This window comes from Elaeis guineensis, chromosome 13 (genome assembly GCF_000442705.2).
Source record: "Elaeis guineensis isolate ETL-2024a chromosome 13, EG11, whole genome shotgun sequence".
Lineage (NCBI taxonomy): Eukaryota > Viridiplantae > Streptophyta > Magnoliopsida > Arecales > Arecaceae > Elaeis > Elaeis guineensis.
This window is the reverse complement of record NC_026005.2, coordinates 6,588,209-6,610,885: the sequence shown is the minus strand read 5'-3', so window position 1 is coordinate 6,610,885 and position 22,677 is coordinate 6,588,209. Positions and strand designations below refer to the sequence as shown.

The window sequence follows — 22,677 nt, the reverse complement described above, 5'->3', positions numbered from 1 at the left end:
GCGTTGTGTTTTCTTGATGAATGATGAGCCTTCTTTGTTGGTTGCCAATATCAGTTTCTCTCTGATGCCTTTTTTGATGAACCCTGCCCCTTCGTTATGCCGGGTAAATCAAAGGATTTTTAAGAATCATCCACCCAAGTATCTCTAGGTGGAGAAAGATTTGTGGGCACATCAGAACTCTGGCAAGAAAAATGATCTACGGTACAAAATCAGACACTCTGACCATTCAAAGGCTTTTCATCTAGTCTGAAACTGATGCTAAGAACAAAGAGATTTCTACTTTGTTGAAATCCTCATACTTCATCTCTTACAGTACAGTTGCTTCATGATTTTGTTTTTGTTCTAGATATCAACAAACAGATAAAGCCTATTTCAGCGCAATAGAGATGACAGAGAATGCCCCCAAAATAGAAGGATGGGTGGATGGCCTAAGTTATTCCATGTGCAACTTGATACTTGAATGAGGCATATGGCCCTGGGACTGGCTTTGCACTTGCCGAGAGCACTGGATTAATGCGTAAATCATGTCCAACTTGTTATAACATATACAGATACAATACGATGCTTTTTTTTTCTTAAGGCAATCTAATTTTTTAACTGAAGAAGGATGCCAAATGATTGCAATGAAGTCAGACTATCTATTTCCAGATATAGGTGGGTCAAATCCTCAGTTGTTAAACATGACTTGGGCTCAATAGTTTCCATCATGTACCGAATGCCTTGAAAGAGATGCCAGCTGACACGAACAAGCACCAAGATTATGATTTGATGCAGAAAAAAGCTAGAAACTAGAGAAGGAAAAGAAATCACTAAACAGAATCTGGGTTCTGCAGCTACTTAACAGTGACTTCTCTAGGAGGAGCCTAACAAAGTAAATAAATTACTTGACGACACATCATGTATGCTGAAACAAGTGAAAACTCATGTCTTTGGAGATCTCCTCCCTCCCTCCGGCAAGTGAAAACCTATGTCTTTGGAGATCTCCTCCCTCCCTCCTGCATCCCTCTCAGCCTAAAACAAAGAACAAGCAAGCTCCATCAAACACAACGATGAGTGCCATAAAGCAATGTCAAAGCTGATTCTTAAACAATAAATCAACTTTCAAGCTGGAAAGGGGCACATCACAAACGGAACATGATTGCAGGGAAATAACAAATCCAGACAAAAGTATGAATATAAAAATGATAAATAAGAATACAACACCAAAAACTCATTACAACTTAACTGAATCAAATAATAGGGGCATGAGTTGTAAGAATTTGAAGTATCAATATCTTAGATAAATGCTCAAAACTGATTGATAACACTTGGCATGAATCTGATTCACAAGAACAAAGGTATATCCAAACCTATGAAAAACATTGAGTTCCACCTCCATATGAAGATTTCAAAACTCTCTCTCAAAATAAGAAACTCAACAAGCTGCCACCCTTGAAGTAGCGGATCCAACTCAAAACCCATGAACGGCACTCTTGCCTGAAGGGTATTAAAAACTGCCAGTTCAATAGGTTAAAGAGAAGTATGATACCACTATCCCCAGTTGCTGACCAATGCCGCAATGGTTTATGCATTTTGATAATGATGCAATTTGTACAACAGAACCTTTCCACCAGCATTTCCTACGGCCATGAAACCTCCATGAGGACTGAAATCCAAAGCACATGGGTAATGCAAACTAAATCTGGAAGGAGGGCAGTTCGAGAAGGTGGTGAAAGATGGAACATGTTTTAATTTTAGACCATTCTTCTTCATTCTTCAGCTAATAGCCAAAATCTGTGCATCATGATTAAACTTCATGAAATCAACCATTGTGGTTCCATTTTGGATGGACTTCAATGGCTTCCTCTTCCCCCCAAGAAACTCTCCCCTTTTGTAGACATTCACAATTCCACTGCTTGAACCTGCTGCAAACAGAGAGCTGTCTTGTGAAACACAGAGGGCGGAACCCATTATACAGCCTTCGTCGACAGCCTTGTGGATGCACCTCCTTGTCCTAAGATCCCAGTGATAAATTTTCCCATCACCACCGCTGCTCAATAGCTGCTTCCCACCATCAGCAAAAGCCAAAGAACGAGTGCTTCCATTCATCTTGATGGTTCCAATCAGTTCCTTTGTTCTTGATGACATCAAGAGAATATAACCCTCATTACCAATGAATGCAATGGTGCTCGAATCAGAAGAAACCTCAAAAACTTCCAGACTTTTCTCCTCCCTCCCCATCAATGGACCTATCTTATTAATGGCTGCTTTCACCAAATCAAAGCTGTAAAAGAACTTTCTTCTGCCCGAAATTATGACCTCAGACCCATCAGGCAAAAACGAAGCCTTACATATTGGGCCGTCCTCGATGAATATGCTCTGTATTTTGGTGTTGTGTTTTCCAATCAACCTGGAAAAACCTCAACCTTCTGTCCGGTCCAGAAGTCAGCAGCAACTGGCCATTCCTATGAAACTGAACTGAATTGATAGGACCATTGGAAGGCTCCTCTGAATTGGCATTCATTAGTCTCGAGTGCTCCAACAACCCTGGCAACAGCTTATCTCTACCTTTAACAACAAGCTCATCACTGCTCCAGAGAATATCACCACCCTCCATATCCTCATATCCATGGGCAACTGTGACACCGCTTTCATCATCTGATTCATCATCAGAATCACCAACATGGGCAGAGTTCCGGTCAATCCACGCCAATTCTGTTCCAGGATTTAGCTTAGCATGCTGGGCCTGCAGTCTAGCCACAAAATCTGCACCCGATATCACATGCTCATCAGCCTCCTTCCTAAGCCTCCTCAACCTATTGACCTTCACAGCTTCACTATATCCTTCCTAAGCCTCCTCTCTTCCTCGTGCTCTTCTTCAATTCGAGAATGAAAGTCCTCTTCATAGACCATCATTTCATTGCCGGTGGACTTATCCATGTAGAACAAAGGCACATTGCAAGCCAACTCCTCCTCCTCTACTCCACCAGCTTCCTTCCCAAACTCCACAGAGGAGTAAAGGGTACCAAACAAGAAGCTCTTCAGCTTCTTCATCTCCTTCTCTTGCTCTCTCTTTCCATCCAACAAGTCATAATCTCTGCCTCCCTTCTTCCTCTTCAAGCTTTTCAATTTATGTTCATCAGCCAGCAGGGTCTCCTTGTCAACTGGAGACCCATCAGCAGCTTGTCCTTTAACCTTCTCTCCTTATTTCTTGGGGACCACATTTTGAGAAATCAAACTCATTTTTCTTCACAAAAGAACTGTGATTCATGGAACAAAATCACACCAAATAAGAGGTTCTAAGCAATACTGCAGCCCAAAAATTAATATAAGAGAAGAGAAGAGTGTTAAAACTCAATTTTTCTACTCACAAATCATTTTCTTTTCCAAACAGGTGGGTGACTTTATGCAGATATTATTGACAAATACCAACTTTCAATGACACAAGACATTTCTTGAGGAAAAAACAAGGGTACTAAATCAAAGAAGACTAAGTAAATGAAGGGAAGTAGGGATTCGAAGGTTTCGCGAACTTACATATATAAGAGATTCACGGATAAGAGTGTGCACAATTTTGGGTCAGCTCAGTTTAAAGTCATTCTTGAAACTGAACCAATTTAAAACAGTTTTCTAAAACCAAAACCGAACCAACCATCTGCAACAGCCAGTTCAAACTGACCCCAGAAATTCAGTTTATCAAGTTGAATAGGGCTAGGCTAAATGGGCTTCTCTCAAATGGGCTGGGCTAAATAGGATGGGCTAAATGGGTTTCTATCTATTCTAGTTTGAAGCTACCGTTCGGAATGTGCTTCTAGTCTACTAGGTGTCAAATGAGAGTATAATTGTTAGATTTGGGGATTTGATTGCAAGTGGTAAAAAAAACATACATGAAAAAAATATCTTCAAATTCAAAACCACAGGGAAAAAATAACAAATGCATGGGTATAAATGGCACATAAAGTATAATTGATGACATTTTAAGTACAATCTGAAAAGCCAAGAAATGGCACATTGCAAATAACGCAATTGCTGTTATGCATCAAAAGACAACACAAAAGAGAACAATATGTTCAGTAATCAACAAGTCAATATGTTCGGTAATCAACAAGTCAACAATTCTTTGATCATCTGTATGTCGACATATGGATGATGGAATTCCTCCAACAACCATATCAGTAGGTGCCCCCTTTCATGGATCTGAGATAATATCAGTAGTTTTGGTGTTTACAAGTATGAGTTGAGATATTACTGGTGAATTCACAGCCGGAGCATATGGTCCTTTTCCATCAACATGCTCATTATCATTTGTAGCTTCTGCTAATAGAAATTCACAGATCAGCTAGTCCTTGAACACATGATCACATTAAATTATATAGATTAGACTATGCAAGATAGCGTACAATAAGCTTTAGCAGACTTGAAGGAAAATAAGAAATAATGAAAGTTTTGGAGTTGAGTCAGGTTTGGAGTTTGACTTTGCTCATGTTAATTAAAGCACAGGATTGATTTTATGAAAGAAGACTGTAGAAACCAGACTATAACAATATGCTGCCGTTAAACAAACCTAAGGGATGGTCAAGATCATCCAAGGTAACCCATCCAAACTGATTATTTTGGCTCAGTTTGGGTCAGAGTTTTGTTCAATCTGACATCAGTTTGAAAAGGACAAGTCTGCTTATTTTCAGTTTTAAGTTTTAAAGAAAATCAACTGAACTGACTGGTATATAAGTATAAATACAGGCCCAAGCACCTTAACTATGCTCTTCTAAGCATCTCTGCCACTGGGAATCACCCTTCGCCCGCTATCCTCACTAGAGCCACCTACTCCCCCTCGCCTCCTTCCTCCTCCAGTGCCTCACTCTGCGACTCAGGTAGCATCCCTTCTCCTCTCCTTTTCTCTTATTCTCCTAATATATTCATGGATCCACAGATCAAAGGACTCATCCCACTCCGCTACCCTTCTTCCCCCATTATCTCCTTCCCCAGCCATTCCTTTGCTTGTGATTTCCTTTTCATAATTTCAGTATCAATAGACCAACCTATTTTATCAGAAAAGGCAAATCAACTAGGGTTTCCAGCTTTAAACCTTTGAAAAGAAGTAAAACTTGCACCTTGCTTACAGTTTGTTCATTCCTCCTATTACTTAATTGTTGAGCTCACAAGATATTAGGGGATATCCTATAGTATGTTAGGAACACAACCGATCCTGAATGGGTTTTATTTTATTTTGCATTGTGTTGGGGGTTACTGAAAGCAAATGGACGATATCAAACATCTTATTTTATTCCATACTACGCTTAACTGGATTTGAGAAAAAGAAACCATTATCTCTAATGAAATCTGGAGGCTGCATGCAGATCAATCAAAACGAAGAAAAAGGTCTGAAAATGCTTTTCTGTGCAAATCGGGAGGGCCAGAGGCTGCATGCTACAGTATGGGCTGAGGTGAAGCAGTGGCCTCAAGGAGGGGAGGGGAGGTGCTCTTGATGCCAATGAGCGGCAGCCTCAAAAAAGGGAGGGGCAGTGTTGCGGTGAGGGCTGAAGGTGAAAGGAGGGCTCTCAACAGCAGTCTTTGGGGGCCTCAAAGGAGGGAGGGGATCTCAACACCGGTGAGCGGCAGTGAGCAGTTAGCAGTTGAGAGTGGAGGTAAGCGAAAGGCTCTCGATGGCAGTGAGCAGTGGCCTCGAGAAGTAGAGGGGAGAGGTGATGCTATGGTTCAGGCTGAACGTGAGGGGAGGGGGCTTTCAAGTCTCGACAATGGTGAACGGCCTTAGGCAGCCGGCAAAGGGGGCATTGTGACCTCAGGCAGCCAATGGAGGGGACATCAAGCGAGGCGGCTGTGTCCACTGGGACAGGGAGGTCGGAAGCTACCGAGAGCAAAGATCCGAGAAAAACCTAAGGCTGCGTTTGGTCGTCGGTAATCTAGCCAGGATGTTAAAAATTTAATATGATAATCTGAATTATTATATTTAATATATTTTTTAAATGATAATTTAAATTATTTTAGCAATCCAGATTGCTTCATAAGAGATAATCTAGATTGTTTTCGGAAGAAATGGCTATCTAAATTCTCACTTCTTTGATAATATTATAATAAAAATTTTAGATAAAATTATTTTTCAAAAAAATCATATAAAATCCATTGCTCAATCCTCTCCCCTCCCCCCACCTCCCTCCACGTGTATCTCGGGCCCACAGCTCCTTCATCTTCCTTTGCTTGCCCGTGACTCCTCTGTCCTTGTCCCTCATCACCTCCACAACCCCCATGGCTCCTCCACGCCCGTCCCTACCATCCCCACGGCTCCACATGCACCCACCCCCTCCCCACTCCCTCAGTATCCGTGGTTCTCCACACTCCTCGGCCCACCACTTCTCCGTGCTACTACCACATCCACACCACTCCGTCATTTCTCACTAGAGAAAAAGAAGAGCATCTGAACAAAATTATTAGAGATATTTTGAAAATTTGATTGCATGTTACCGATAATCTGATTGTCATACCAAACATATCAATCAAAATTTTTAATAATTTTATTGCAACGTTATCTATATGTATCAAACACAATAATCAATATTACTAGCAATTTAATGGTGGCAATCTACCTTGAAAATAATTCATGTTACCTTCCAAGATTACCTGGCGATGTACCAAACGCAATCTAAAGGCCTAAATATTATGTGAATGGCAATGGGTAGGATAACCGCAAAATTTATTCTACCCGTATCGAACCTATTTAAAATCTTACTATCTGAATCCGTCCCAAACCCGATTACTAACCATCTATTAAAAAAATGATGAACCCATCAGGTGCTTGAATCCAGTTGATTAACCTTTATTTGGATCAGATTATTCGGATATCCGAACCCATCTGATCAACCCAAACCTAAAACAATGATAAAGTATTCAAATCAAACTGTTTTCCAATTTCATGAGATTCTAACTTAAAATATAGAATAAAATAAATAAATAAATAAATAAAATAATTACTAACATGCCATGCTGATTTCATGATGAGAATTTATTTATTAAAGCCACAACAACAGATTTTGAACTTCATAACTACTACTAACCATTAAAAACATGGAATTTATGGAAGTATTGCTTTGTTTTCTTTGATTCCCATATGTAATGACGGATACATACATCAAAAAGAAGCAAAGAAATTATCTTTTTAACCAATTACAAGTTAAAAGAACAACAACCACCTCAATCAAAAATTTGTCTCTCTCATTCCGAGTTTGACTCCTACCCAACCTTTCAAAACAATTAGACCACCTCCTATCTCACAGAGCTAATGTTCAGAAAGCAAGGAAAAGAACAAGTTAAACCATGAGCCTTGAGTTTTTGTCTCTCTCATTCTGTGGTGGCTGGTGCAAGCTACCATGACACATTTAGCCCTTGGAGTTGAATAGCGTCAGAAAGACCTTATTCATGATATTTATGGTGGGAGCCATCCTAACTTCCTAAGGCTGCATTCATTTCTTTGTGGTTTCGGGCACAGTGTTTCAAATGTTTTATTGAAATCATACCAACTATTATGGATTCTTTAGAGATTTTGGTTTCACAACTTCCTTGGGACAAGTCCGATAAGGAGATGTGTGCTTACACTAATGCATCCACATGACAGTTCAGAAAGGTGAAATTTAGCCTAGTGCAAATCTCACACCATTGATTTGGTATCATATTGTCACGAGAACAAAACTCTATAAATTGAGAATTTTGTAGCCAAAGAAAAATCTTTTCCATCAAAAATCCCCCAAATCCCACAAAGTATCATGCTTCTACCAAGATTAATGCTCTCAAAACTTCAGAGGACCAACTCACACGGCCACAACTCGCACAAAATCCCACATGTTTGAGAAAAAAAAACCCAAACTGGAACCTAAGAAATCCCTCCGATCTCCCTTAGGTGCTCTCCTTCTGCAGATCTTCGAAAAAGAGAATGAACTGAAAAGAAGTCGAAGCAAAAACAAAAAAAAATGATCCATCAATGTGGGAAAAAGTCTTACCCATCAACTTTTCCCCCTTTTTTTTTCTTTGTTTTCCTTGATTTTTTCTTTGCTTTCCCCCGATTTTTCCTCTATTTATTTCATCCTCAGGACTCTCAATCGCATGGAGGTTGGGAGCGGCCGAATAAAGAAGCTTAGACAATGATTAAGAGGGTGTTTGGTAGCATGTAATTCTGACAGAATTATATATAATTTTGTAACATATAATCAGATTACACTGTTTGTTTCGTTACTTTCACAGATAATGCTACATTACATATAATACAGCATTATCTCAAAAAGAGATAATTTGATTGTCTAGGAGAAGGTGGCTATATGATTACATATAATCTGACAATCCTGCAATCTTGCAATAAGATAACTTCAGGACCAAAATACCTCCACTAAAATAAATCAAAATAAATTATGGGTAGTCCCAGTTGATAAAAATAGAAAAAAAAATATAATGGATGATGTCACGAAAAATGGTTTGTCTCAAAATTAAGTTGTTTCTCTAAAAAATAAATAATAATCAATAAGCAAAGATCGGAATACTTTGAAAAAATTAACTTATATTCTATATAATCTAAATTATATACCAAATACTGCAATATAGGATTCTCTATAATTTTACAACAACATTGCTGCACATACCAAACACTGTAATATAGGATTTTCTGTAATTTTATCAGATAATCATATTCCCTCTGCAATCACATTACCATAGCAACATTACCTATGTAATGCACCAAACGCCACCTAAGGGTTTCATGTTGGGTATCTAAACATAAGAGTTTAAAGCATGTAGATTATCAATCAATCTGAATATGAATATCTGTGGTTTTTGGTAACAATTTGATTCGGATAGCAGGCAAATCTTAAATCAAGACAAATTCTAACTTTAAATCTCAAAATCTTTCCAAATCCTATATAGGATATTGCTAAACACATCATTTGGGACAAATTGGATATTTGAAAAAATTCGCTCGATCATTACTTAGATGGTTAGAATTAGATAGGTTAGACATATATAATTATTATATTTTAAATATTAAAATAATAATATATTTTATAAACAAAATAAAATATTATAGATAGATATATTTTTTGTTAGGCTCATGAGCCTTCAAGTTAAGCACCTCATTATTCGAGTTTGACTCAAAAAACTATTCAATTTATTTAGGTTTGATTGTAACCAAGTCAAGTTGCACTTGAGCAGCACATTGACATCTCTCATATTATCCAAAAAAAATAGATGTTTAACGAAGTTTAGCTATGCCACCCATGAAGAAATTTTATAAATTGAAAGGTGATGATATCTAATATATGAATAATATATATATATATATATATAATAAATTGAAGATATTATAATATCTTCACATGTTTTTTGTGATGAATTATTGTACAACTATTCTACAAGAATATAAACATATGGAAACTCTTAAAATCATGTCACTACCAAATTTTATAATCCTATGATAAATATATACCTAAGACCAAACAAAATATTTTCTTGCTACTAGGAAATTTGAAAAAAAAAATCTCATTAGAAGATTTTGAATAATCTTAATATATCTTGTAGCAAGCAAGATTCATTTCAGAAAGAGGATAATTTGATCTGCTTCTTTTTTCTTTGAATAAAGAAATGGTTACAACGTTATCTAAATATTATGACTTGATAAAGATATAGTAATAAAATCATTAAAAAAATTTACTTATTTTACTTGATATTATATTTAGATAAGTTGTAAAATCCTCCAAGAATTGCTCTTTTGCACTGTTAATTAAAAAATCTATCAACAATTAACGTGTAAACAAGGCTCTTCTCTTCTCAATTTTTTAAAATAACTTGGTACAATCACTCTGTCTATATGAAAACAAAAACCTCTTTATCCACTCCCCTCATATTAAAACTTTAACTCAACTTTTATATCCATGTGAGTCAGAGTACAGAAGATCAACAAGTTGAGGACGGGCAACAAAGGAAGAATTCCAAGGGTGACTCAAATGTGAGTAACTACTTATGTGGCTATCCAATCAACAGCGACATTAACTTTCTTGTAGACATGTATCACCTTGAAAGAGTTGAACGATGCCACAATCCACCGTCTTAGTGAAATTCTCTTCTTTTTGCAAGAATTTCTCTTTAAGTGTTTCAAAAAACCTGGCTCATGAGCTAGCCAAGAGTTGGACATGTCTTGCAACAACTACCAATGAGCATTCCCTAGCATTGACCAGATGAGCCTGTCAATGGCTGCAAGACATAGGACCTCGTGCTAAAAAACCTTAATGAGCCAACCTATACATGTGAAGATGGCTCGAGCATCCAGGCCACTGCACCAAAAAGCCTCAACAACCAACCTATATACGTGAAGATAGCCTAAGCACCCTAGACATTGCACCAAAAAGCCTCAACCATTGTGCCAAAAAGCCTCCGTGAGCCAACCTATACAGGTTAGACAGCCCAAGTACTACCGACCATCGTGCCAAAAAGACTCAGCGATCAATACACAGATATCATGACTTGAGCATAATGGGCCATCGTGGCTAAAAGCCTTAGCAATTGATCTAGACAAAAATGATACATTAGGGCACAACGTATAGAAGATAAGCTTTCTATTAATCAATTCTAATCATAAGGTGTGAGCTCGATATCTAAGTATAGTTATATGCAGGAAAATAAAAAAGCCTAGTCCATACGAGATTGCTAGTGCAGCTGATAAACATTGTACCTCAGTTCAGTCCCCCGACAACAAGCAGCTTGAGGATGGTTTGGTCACTTATGGAATACAATATATAAAAGGAGTCCACCCTCCATCTTAAGCTCTCTCCTTGGAAGACCCAAAGAGTTTATAGGAGAGATCTCCACTGGGCCTCTAGAGAGTCAAGTATCTCCCTCTCTAACTTAATCAAGGAGTCGCACTTCATCGTGCATGCAGCCCTCCTCTCGACCTCAGCAACTCATCAATGGGCCGCCTGTAGTTCTTTCAACAAACAAACACCCTCTAGTCTGCATCTCCTCAATGAAACTAGGCCATCCTGAGCTCCGCTTCCATCTCTACCACTCTTCGACCAATCATGATTGCCTTTTTTGTGACCAACTGATTTCAGAGAGGTGAGTTCTCCCTCAACCTTCGCCATCTTCTTGATAATGTCGTCAAGGGAGGTTGCAACACCTCCAACCTCTATGGCAACTAGTCCATTGGAGAGGTATCATGGGGGCAGAAGGTTGGTGATGAACTAGCAAGCTTAAATAGTTAAGTTTGGTCCACTCTCTAATGACAAATTCTTTTTCTATTTATAAGGCAACAAATGGCTGAGATCCAACCTTCCCACTCTGACCTTTTGCCATGTGCCAAGCTATTTGGCCTCAAGTGGTGAAATCTCTAATCTATGAACAAGTTGTCATATTTCAAATTCTATCTGAGCTTAGTTAACTAACTTTGGTTTGCTTTAATATGAGATGAATTCGACATCTCCTTCATGAAAATTAAAACTTTATGCTCCAATAAGTTAAATGACCCCAAATCAATTCATTTTGAGCATATTCAACTTGAATATTCCCTCTCTCTCTCTCTCTCTCTCTATTTTTTAAAAAAGCTTTCTAATATTTCTAGCAGTCTTTAAAATTTTTCTTACTCTTATGTTAAACTGATATAATCTTCTCCAAATAAATTCCTCTATTCAAAATTAGATTTTATAAATTATTTTCAAAATGATTATAAAAGATTCATGATCTACTTAGAAACTAAACTTAGACTTTAAAAGAAATTAACATAAAATCTAACTTAGTTCACAAATTATTAAAATTCTACAAAATAGGCTTTATGATCTCATAATAAAATCAATTTCTCTAATAGAGAAAAAATATTTCTATTTGCAGCATCCCATGTATCTATCTTTTGTCTTCCTCTTAAAATATTTTTTAAAATAAAAATTTGCTCAAATATCAAGCAATAAAAGAACTAATCTGCTTCAACTAGAAGATCCTCAGGAATATCAAGTATAGAAATGGTTCTTTATGATATTCTTTAACAATTTCATCCTTCAGTAATAGATTGTTCATTCTTCCTCCTTTTTCTCCTAATTAAAGTGACCCATATTTCCATCTCTCCCTTTTTTTGAGTCAAATCTATATCAATCATTATTGCCAAAGAATTTTCTCTCATAAAAAGTGTACTCAAATATTTTTTTGACCATTTTATTTTCATTCTTTCTTAGAACAAAATATTTTAATCTTTATTCAAAATAATTTTAATCGAAATCAACATTGCTATAATATTATTATATATTAATTATTTAACCTCAATGCTATTTCACCTGAACCTAAGCTTAGTGCATTTAATCAAGAGTTTTAATTATATAAACCCATAGATGGTTCCCTGCATAAATGACTGCACCCGTACAAAATGGAGATCACAAAAGTAGATAATAAATGAACCCCGAAAGGGAGAAAAGGTATAAGATCAACCGTGTGATTGCCTGGCATCCCAAATTTATCAAATCTAAGCAGCGATCAGCAAAATTAGGAGTAAGTATCCAATCTAAGGTGCTGTTTGGTATATCACCAGTAATGTAATCACTAAAAAGTTGTGATCACTGAAGTAATATGAATACTAGGATAATGTGCAAATATTGAGGTGATATGTAATCACCATATTTGGTATATCAGTAAAATATCACTGAAAGTAAAACTTTACTATATTTAGATATCACCAAATAATGATAGTGATAATGTATAAAATATCATAAATAATTTTATATATTAGTACATAATAATTACTCTATAACTTGATTAAATATTCTTCATTTAGAATTCTTCACAAAAATATGTAACAGTAGTAATAATAATATTATTTATTTATTTATTATTATAGATATTTATTTTGATGAACCTATTAAAATGATATTACGATAATATTATATATAATCAGGCTTGACTAGGCTCAGTCAATTTTGATCATCAATATCCAGACTGCCTATTAGAAATGATTTAGCCCATCAAAATAAATTAAAAAAAAAATATGAAGAATTTAGCATGATCAATCCATGCCAATTAACCATATCTACCTATAAAAATAAAATAGGTATCTAATAAATAAATAAAAGGTATCCATATTATTGAACTAGACCTGCCAATAAAAATAAAAAACACATCTAATAGATCGGCATATATAAAAAAAGACGAGGAAAATTTTTATTTTCTTCTCAATTTACTGACGAGGGATATTTTTATCTCAAAATAATTTCAACATATTACCAGCACCCGACGATGTGCTATTATTTGGGGTATATGTGGTAATAGCATCACTTGTGCAGTGATACTATCACCGAATTTATTACTGGATGGAATTTTGCAATACCAAACAAGATGATCGCATCATCTAACTCACATCACTGGGGTGATGCGAAATATCATCCCCTACCAAACAGTACTTGAGGGGACAACATCATGATCCAGACCACTAATTGTTCGACCTATCAAGGTCAGATCTTTTATTGTTAGTAAATGGCTGTTTTTAAGTAAGATCATGTGGAGATCTATGAACCAAGCAGGATCAAAGATGATTCTGATCAGAGGAATAATATGGTCGGTCATTCGATCAACTGAGATTGGGTGAAGATCAAGTGGTTGGAGGGCAAAGGTTAGAGAGGGAGGGAGGGGGATTGATGGAGAGGGAGGAGGATTCCTTTCTTTGTTAGTCGAGCAAAAATGGAAGGATACAAACATGTTTGAAAATAATTTTGGCTGGATTTGAATGTATCCGGACCAATTTGTAAGATGTTTGCAGCTTCCGTACTCATCCTCGTTGGCCTCCGAAGATGGCAAACCGTGGCCGAAAAGGGAATAGAAATGGGGGAGGAAAGTGAGCCTTCCCCATTTTCAGGCCATAATAAAGAATGGAGAGCTTGTAAATAGAGTGTATGTGTATATATATATAATAAGATTATGTTAGAATTCACTTCATTTCTCTTTCTTTTTAAGAAATAAAAATCTAGTCAAAAATTGGGGTGAGGCCAGCCGTATCAAACCAAAAAGGTTCGGCTAGTTAGTATCGTGGGCGAGCTTCCATTTTTTAACAATATACATAAAAGGGAAGATGCGGGCTTTATTGCAGCCAGCTGGCAACATAATTTGCTTGTTGGAGATGTGAGAAATTTAAGCCCAGGAGGTGAAAAAAACTGAGAAGAAAACTGAGGTAGAGCCGGCCACCGGAAGCGTCGACGTACTCCTGAAAAGTTGAACCCGTTGGTGAGTTTGGCTCCTTCCTCTTCCTTTTATTTCGTCATCGGGGATCCTCTTCGCTGTGATCCAGTTTCTAAGATCATTTCTATTTGGTTCTCATATTTCACAGCGGTACAGCTCTACAATTCCTTCTATAATCACTTGTTTGTTACGATTGTTTCCTTCATGAACTTTATTGGAATCTTCATTTGTATTTCCATTTCAAAGCTCACGGTCATAATTCGCATTTAAAATATTTTGTTTGCTATTTTCCTTTTTTTTTTTTTTTTTTTGGCTTCCAGTGCCGCTATCAATTATTATGTTTAGATTTTGGGAGCTAATGCATATCCTTTTCAACTTTTGTCCCCACGAAGTTTAATCTAGATTCACAAATGTATTTTCAGAGGAGGTTTCATGTTCGAAACTTGGGAGGTCTATACTCCGAAGTTTGAGATGAATATTGTTTTCGTCAGTTTGAAACAAAAAAAAAGGGCTCCTGCACCAAAACTAAATCTTAGACTTGAGAAGTTAAAAAAAAAAAAAAGAAAAGCAATAAAAAAAATGCTCTCGTCATTGTTAATAAAAGTGAGAGATTAAAGCACTTAGAAAATGATCTTGTATTAGACGTACTTCTTGTCCCTTTGCCCCCCTTCTCCTTGCTTCTTTCCTCTCTCTTTTTTTGGATCCATCTCTTGATGATACTTATTAGGAGCTGCATAGCATTCTGCGATATTGCCTGTGCACCGCGAACGATTTTGATTGTTTGAATGTAAGATTACGTGGGATCATTGGGTTAATTTGGGCTTAATCTTTATGCTAGGCTGTTGTTTGTATGGGTTAGGATTGTGGGCTTCTTGCCCTCATTAGGCTCTCCAATTGCTTTTTTATTTTCTTTTTCCTTTTAGATATCTTTCATTTCTGTTCTTTTCCTTGTTCTCTTTTTTATACTCATTTCATATCTTATAACATGTATGATGGTCTTTCCCACCATATTTCACAAAAATTAAAAAAATGATCATACATTAAAGTGGCCACAGACTTCTATAGAATTTGCAACTTTCTAAAATCTATAGTGCTTCATAATTCAGTGTAGATGCAATTGACTTTTTGCACGGAAATTTCAAAAGGATTTTTGTGCAGAAATTTGTAGTACACTGCTTTATCTATATCAGGTATTTATTTCTGCTAAGATGTTAGACAGAAAAATATCTTGTAATTGTCTCACTAGATTGACTATAACTGTTAATTACCAGCCTATATTTTTTGGCTAAGAACAATTACCGTCCTACTTAACTGTCAAGAGATATTGTTAAATCCTTTAACTCTCTCCTAACCAACAACCAAAAAGTTTTTGTTTTCTTTTCCTTTGTTTTTCACTCCATTATTCCTCATCATTCTCTCTTCTTCAACACTCGCACGAAACATTTCATGGTTTTTATTCATTAGGAAACCAATGTTTGGACTTTTTTTTATCAAAAACCATACCGCTCAGAGAGGCCAGGTCAAGCTCGAGATGGTTGTAACTCAGAGTTCTTTTGATCATACCTTATAATTTCTTTTTTACGTTCCACTAAATTTACATGCTTTTCTATTAATTATAAACTATTTATAAAGATTGGATATTATTTATCAATCCTAGGTTATGTTCTTACAAATAAAATTTCTTTGAATACCTAATCTTGAATTAGTAGTTTCAACAAGGTTACATATACTGATCAAAATGGTACCATCATTTGTCCTCCTAGAAAATGGCAAATATCTTTCTAATAAAAATGTTAATGTTTGAGCACTGTTTCCGGGAAAATTGTGTGAGCTAGATATAAGGATCTGAGGTTCTATACGAGATGTTATCTTGTTATAATGACCCCCAATCACAATGGTTATTCACCATTAATGGCTGTAATAATAGTGTTATAATACAAAATAAATTACAGAAAAATAACAGTGCTATTCTTTCCTTTGTTTATTATTTCTAAGGGATTTTGAAGGAAAAATAAAATTATTTTATTTAAAGAAAATATAAGTGAAAATAATGATCATTATTTATATTATAATGATACGTTATAATAAAAGAATTAATGGAGAGTAACATGTGTAATATTTTTTTCATATTATTTATCTAAATAGCACAATGGGGATGGCTAAAATCATTACAAAAATTGTTATAATGATTACAACACCTTTATTTAAAATTACATGAAGATTATGATTTTTTTTTTTATTTTCTTACTAATCATGCTCTTGGTGTCAAATCATGCAACTTAAACGAGTCATATGGAGCAAGCCTACGGGGTTCTAGTTGGTTTGTGCGTACAAAGAGCTCAATGTCACATGGGACAAGGTTACTAGTGTGACTCTAGCTTGGAATTTAGTGCAATAAATAAGCTGGTAAGTCAGCACTAGTAGACCCTTTTATCTGTTCATGACAAGCATCCCAAAGCATTTTCTCTTATAATATGTGGCTTCGTACATCCTTGCGGTCAAGGCTTGATACCGCCTAGCTAGCACTAGAGAAGTAATAGACAAGCATATATTCCCACAGATTTACAAGTGAAACAAAAGTAAGTTAGCTGCATTATTGATTAATTACTCCTATCTTTATTTTAAAGTTACACATGCCGATTGGAAGAACAAATGGAAATAGTAGGTTTTCTTTTTCAGCTCCTTACTCAATGGTTTTCTTGTTAAAGGCTTACTTAAACTATACCTTCTTGTGACAAAACCTAGTAAAACGATTTGGAAAAGGACCAGTTGAAAACTGGGACATGCATCATGTCGACTCCTTGCAAAGAAACAACACAGCAATCACCGTCCAATTAATTTTTCCTTTTTGTTTTCTTCTTTTTGATAATAATGGGAGCACCACCAATTATTGCGCTGCTGTGAGGTCATACAAGAAAATTTTATTTCTTTAAGGTTCCATGGTGGTTCTCATGTTATTCACAATATTCCAGAACACGTTCTTTTTTATTAATCTAGAAGTGTCTTATCATCTTTTAGCGTTAGTTATGCTGCTGATGTAAAATAAGAAGGGCATTTCACTTACCAAGCAAGATACCCAAGGGACCACACCCCCATGCCACGAGAAATCAATAGGTAGAATGAGTCTAACGTAGATAAAGTTTTTTTATTAATTTTGATCCACTTCTTTTCATCTCACAATCAACCATGATAATTCATATAAAATAATTAATAAAAAATCAATTGATGTGTGAATTTTTTTTTAATTTTACTTATGGTAGAATGGGTCTACCTAATAGTCACTCATTAAATTATATTTTTTTTAAGATTAAAAATAAATAACATTGACATTAAATAGTTTGAAAATTAAATTTTTATTTAATATTTTAACTCATAACTTGGAATATCAGGCAAGCCATTAATCTCAAGTGAGACTGATGTCATGCCAAAATAAATTTCAAAAATAAACAAAACAATCTCAAATGATATGCAGCCATCTAAAGATATAAGGAAGTATATGCATTTCACTTTTCATCTAAAAATAATTTTGATTTTTTGTATGGGATGAACGGATTTCACTAACATAATTAATTTAATTGAATATAAATAGAGATTTTATAAGTTATTAGAGGTAAGTGTAATAAGAATTTTTTTTTAAAAAAAAAAGAAATTTTGTAATTTAGTTTTCTTTATGTCTGATGCCCGCTCTCGCCAATATAGGGAACTGTAGACTGAGAGTTGAGAATGGTAGCAGCGAGTCCGCTGCTTCCTGCTTGCCAACTGCCATCAGAACCACCAGTCTTCAATTCAACTCTGATTTTTGGATTCTCTCTAGGTGTATCGCACTAGATCCTCTGCTTAAAAATATCCAAATTATTTTATGCGCACCCCTCAGCCATAACTGAATATTTTATTACCTCTAGGCTCCAACTTGATGGGACTGGTGGTTTTCCTACCATAAAAATAAAGGCTGGAATGCCTGCAGTCAAAATAAAAGCTAAGAGAACAGAACGGTCACATAAAGGTTGAAGGCGCTGCAAGGCAAAGTCGCTGATTTAGTCTCCAGTTTTGAGCTTCTGAGCTTATTCTTCGCAGTCGCAGGGAGAAGTATGGCTGGAGGAGGATTTGTGGTGGATGGCCCTGCCACGGATTACGGCGGGAGGGTAACGGCATCCGTGATCATCACCTGCTTGATGGCAGCATCTGGCGGTCTAATTTTCGGGTACGACATCGGAATTTCAGGTGGGTGGCTTTGCCTCCTTGATCAAAACTTCTTCTTTGCTTTCACTTCAGTGCTTGTGTTTGTGGTAGCTTATATCTTCTCAATTGGCCAAAATACTTGAAAATTTTTGGCTGGAATTCAGCTCTATGTCCTTCCTCCATCTAATGGCCAATTGCTAGCTCTTACTACTGAAAGGACAGAACACTTGTCAAGCAAACCTTATCAACACAAAGTGTGTGCTTGCTCTTTTATTAATTAATCTCCCTTGGAACAAGATATTGATGGAGAAATTTTTGGTACAATATATATTTTGAAGGTGGCGTGACGACGATGGAGTCATTCCTTAAACCGTTCTTTCCGAAGGTTTGGAGGAGGATGGGTGAGGCGAAGCAGGACGAGTTCTGCCTCTATGACAGCCAGGTTCTCACTGCGTTCACTTCGTCTTTGTACATCGCGGGGCTGGTTGCGTCGCTGGTGGCCGGCCGCCTCACCAAGGCGGTGGGACGGCAGGCCGTCATGCTGCTGGGCGGGCTCACCTTCTTCCTTGGAGCGGCCATCAACGCGGCGGCCGTCAACATCGCGATGCTCATCCTGGGCCGCATGTTGCTCGGGTTTGGCATCGGCTTCACCAATCAGGTCAGTGGCCGCTCCAACTAACTCCATTTTTCTGAGATGGTTTGCCGTTGAAGGCATTTACCCTTAAAAATTATCACTGGGAAGTCACCACGTTGGTTCAACAAACAAAGAAAATTTCAACTTTCCATCATGTGCACTGACTAATGTGACTCTATTTTGTCGCACTGGGGAGGAAACTAAGAGTGGGAAAAAAATAAAAATAAAAATAATTCGGGTAGCGTAGGAGTGTTGTTGATGTGCTAGGTCCTTGACCTGTGGTTCTTCAAATAGTAGAGGAAACTAGTCAACAAGTAGAGGGCATATGCAATGCGTGACAGAGAAGAGAAGGGCAGTTCACCTAAAATGGGAGGGAGACGGTTTCCATGCACTGATGTTGGTCATCAAGTGAAGCATTAGATTCTGAAGTTTTCCATTACTTTTTAGTTTAGATTAAGTGTCTGCACTTCCTCTTTCTTTACTATGGATAAGTTTTCCAATGTGTCAGGCTTGAGTTAAGCAGGTAGTATATGATATTTGTCATAGGTGTATCAGCTGTCTGACTTTGGTAAAATCTAAGCTTATATATGGTAATTAGCTGAGTTCAACTATATTTTGCAGGAACAAAACATGAAATTTAATGTCTGAATTATATTTATATCATATGCGCAGCTCATAACAAGGAGCTAGTATTTGTAAAATTAAACAAGTATGAAGATGATCTATGCTAACATGAGCGCATGTAGCTAATTAGACTTCAGCAGGAAAAATAAGCAGTTGGCTGCTAGCTTGGCACGGATATGTTTCATGCTTCTGGCATGTAAGCCATCATCATGTCACAAAAACAGCCTTGATCTCATGCACCTTCAACTTGCGTATGAATAGCACACCATGTCTGCATAATTTCATATACTATGCAACCTTGGATGCATTCATTTTCTTATTGGTCAGTAGCGAAAGTACTGCTTTAAATACATGTGGCAACTCACATTCAGAGTTATTGATGTGGATTTGATAGATTGGGCAGCTTATCTGCCCAAGAGTGAAATGCCATCTGCTGGATTATGATGTCAGCAAAGATAAGACATGAAGAAAATTTTCTTTAAAAAAGAATATAAAAACATTAAAAAAAAAACCATCATCCAACATAGACTGACACCGCAGTGGAGATCACGAGGGGTAACAAGCGTTGTTGTCGTATATACTACTGCTTGTTTTTTTCTACGGAGAAGTCTACGTCGACGACTCTGTCAAATCTAAAACGTGTAGAAATCACTTCTTGCTATTTGGCTTTCGTTATTTTTTGCTCTCTCTTCTGACTAAGATTATCAGTATCTGGTTTGGTGTTTTCTTAGATCTACATTTAACAATAAGGCATTATCTATCAGTTCAACGGTCTACAATTTACGTGATCCATTAATCCTAGAGGTGATGTCTGATCCTCCATTAATGTTTTTTTTTTTTTTTCGAGAATAAAACTTTTAAATTTTGGCTACACAAAATATACTGGCAAAGTATATTATTGGATCCTTTTTTCTTCCCTAATCTAATAGTGGCTCTGCAGTGTTAGACATTACATTAAGCTACAAGACAATAATTAAGGCCCCACATCCATGTAGCATAGAGCTATACATGACTCGGATAACTACTACGCAACTCGTTCGGCCTAACCTCTAAATCAACAAAGATTGTCCGGTGGTCCAACCCCGTCCTAAAACTTCTAGAAGGTAGCATATATGAATATTATACCACATCATTACATAAAGCATTCAATCTGCCTAACTACTTATGTTGACACTTTGAAGACACAACCTTTTTCACAGTTTCAGTTTGACATTTATGTATACAATAATTCGCCTTCCATCAAATCAAAAAAGAAAAAAAGAAAAGATGTGTGCTCACACTCTAACATGGTCGCTCCACTACATCCTCCACCTATGCGCTTTACTGGTAGGACGTAAATGTTAGATAAAGGTAGCGCATCATACAACTTTTTTTTTTTTTTAATGTTGTTTTTGTTGTTTTTTTTTTTGTTGTTTTTGTCTTTTTTTGATGAAAAGAAAAATGGATTATTTTTGCAAAATGTGGTAATTCTTGGCGAGATGTCACTCATTCCCATGTTCTTTAATTATTTTGCCATCCATGCCAGGCCGCTCCGGTGTACCTAGCGGAGGTGGCCCCACCAAGGTGGCGGGGGGTCTTCACCACCGGCTTCCAGTTCTTCATCGCCATCGGCGTGGTGGCCGCCAACTTCACCAACTACGGCACGGTCCGCATCCCCCGCTGGGGCTGGCGCCTCTCCCTCGGCCTCGCCGCCGTCCCGGCCTCCGCCATTTTCCTCGGCGCCCTCCTCATTCCCGACACACCCAGCAGCCTCGTCCAGCGCGGCAAACTCGACCGCGCCCGCGCCGCGCTCCGCCGCGTCCGCGGCCCGTCGGCCGACGTCGAGGCCGAGCTCAAGGACATCGTCCGGAACGTCGAGGACTCCATGAAGAGCGAGGAGGGGGCCTTCCGGAGGATCCTGAGGAGGGAGTACCGGCCGCATCTGGTGATGGCGGTGGCGATACCGACGTTTCAGCAGCTGACGGGGATCATCGTGATAGCCTTCTTCTCGCCCGTGCTGTTCCGGACGGTGGGGTTCGGCAGCAACGCGGCCCTCCTGGGGGCGGTCATCCTCGGGGCGGTCAACGTGGGGTCCATCCTGGTGTCGACGCTTGCGGTGGACCGTTTCGGACGCAAGTTCCTCTTCATGGTTGGTGGGGTCCAGATGATTCTTTGTCAGGTACGTGATCCGGTGCCGTATTCACTGCGATCGCCGGGAAAAACTTAACCTGTGACGCCTCGTTTGTTTAGGTGGCTGTGTCCTGGATTCTTGGAGCCAAAACGGGGCAGGAAGGCAACGCCACCTTGGCCAGGGGCTACGCGTTGGCCGTGCTGGTGCTGATGTGCGCCTTCTCGGCGGGGTTTGGGTGGTCATGGGGGCCTCTACTCTGGATCATTCCGAGCGAGATCTTTCCGGTGGAGATCCGGTCGGCTGGGCAGAGCATCAGCGTGGCCATCAACCTCGGCCTTACCTTCGTCCAGACGCAGACCTTCCTCGCCATGCTCTGCCGCTTCAAGCACGGCACCTTCGCTTACTTCGCCGCCTGGGACGCAGTCATGACGGCATTTATCGCCGTGTTCCTCCCTGAGACCCGAGGGGTCCCTCTCGAATTGATGCGTTCGGTGTGGGAGAGCCACTGGTACTGGAGCCGGTTCCTGAAATATGGGGAGGACGAGAAGCATGCAGACCAGCGTGCTTGAACTACGATGGGGATGTTACTAGGAGCAGCCAGAGTCGGTCATGCTGTATAACTCGAGTCATCAACGGGTTTAGATGTTCTCAGAAAAGTCCTTTTTTTTATTTTCTCTTAATTTGTATCCGTCGCAGATACAGACATTGAAAACGTTGCTAGCACCCCGTCTCTCAGAGTTCGAATACCATTTACAGATTGAGTGTGATTGTCTCTCCAATTAGGTCTACCATAACTTTTTTAACCAGCGTCCAACCAAACCCTATCAACTCAAACCTAGGAAGGGAAGCAATTTAAAAGCTTACAACGTGAACGGCTATTGCAGCGAGGAATGCAGAACCATGACTCGATTGTGCAAGCATCAACCGGACCAACACCCAGCAAAATTAACAG

At 38.0% G+C, this 22,677-nt stretch overlaps 1 protein-coding gene and 1 pseudogene across 1 annotated transcript; one reads left to right on the top strand and one right to left on the bottom strand.

The window, feature by feature from the left end:
- Nucleotides 1-1,209: 1,209 nt before the first annotated feature.
- On the bottom strand, nt 1,210-3,431 carry LOC105056824 (U3 small nucleolar RNA-associated protein 18 homolog; annotated as a pseudogene).
- A 14,716-nt stretch (nt 3,432-18,147) lies between these two features.
- On the top strand, nt 18,148-22,504 carry LOC105056823 (sugar transport protein MST1). The gene is made up of 4 exons (XM_010939151.4): nt 18,148-18,399; nt 18,696-19,015; nt 21,141-21,773; nt 21,845-22,504. The coding sequence occupies exons 1-4, from the start codon at nt 18,267-18,269 to the stop codon at nt 22,292-22,294; spliced, it is 1,536 nt and encodes a 511-aa protein (XP_010937453.1). The 5' UTR covers nt 18,148-18,266; the 3' UTR covers nt 22,295-22,504.
- The last annotated feature ends 173 nt before the right edge of the window (nt 22,505-22,677 follow it).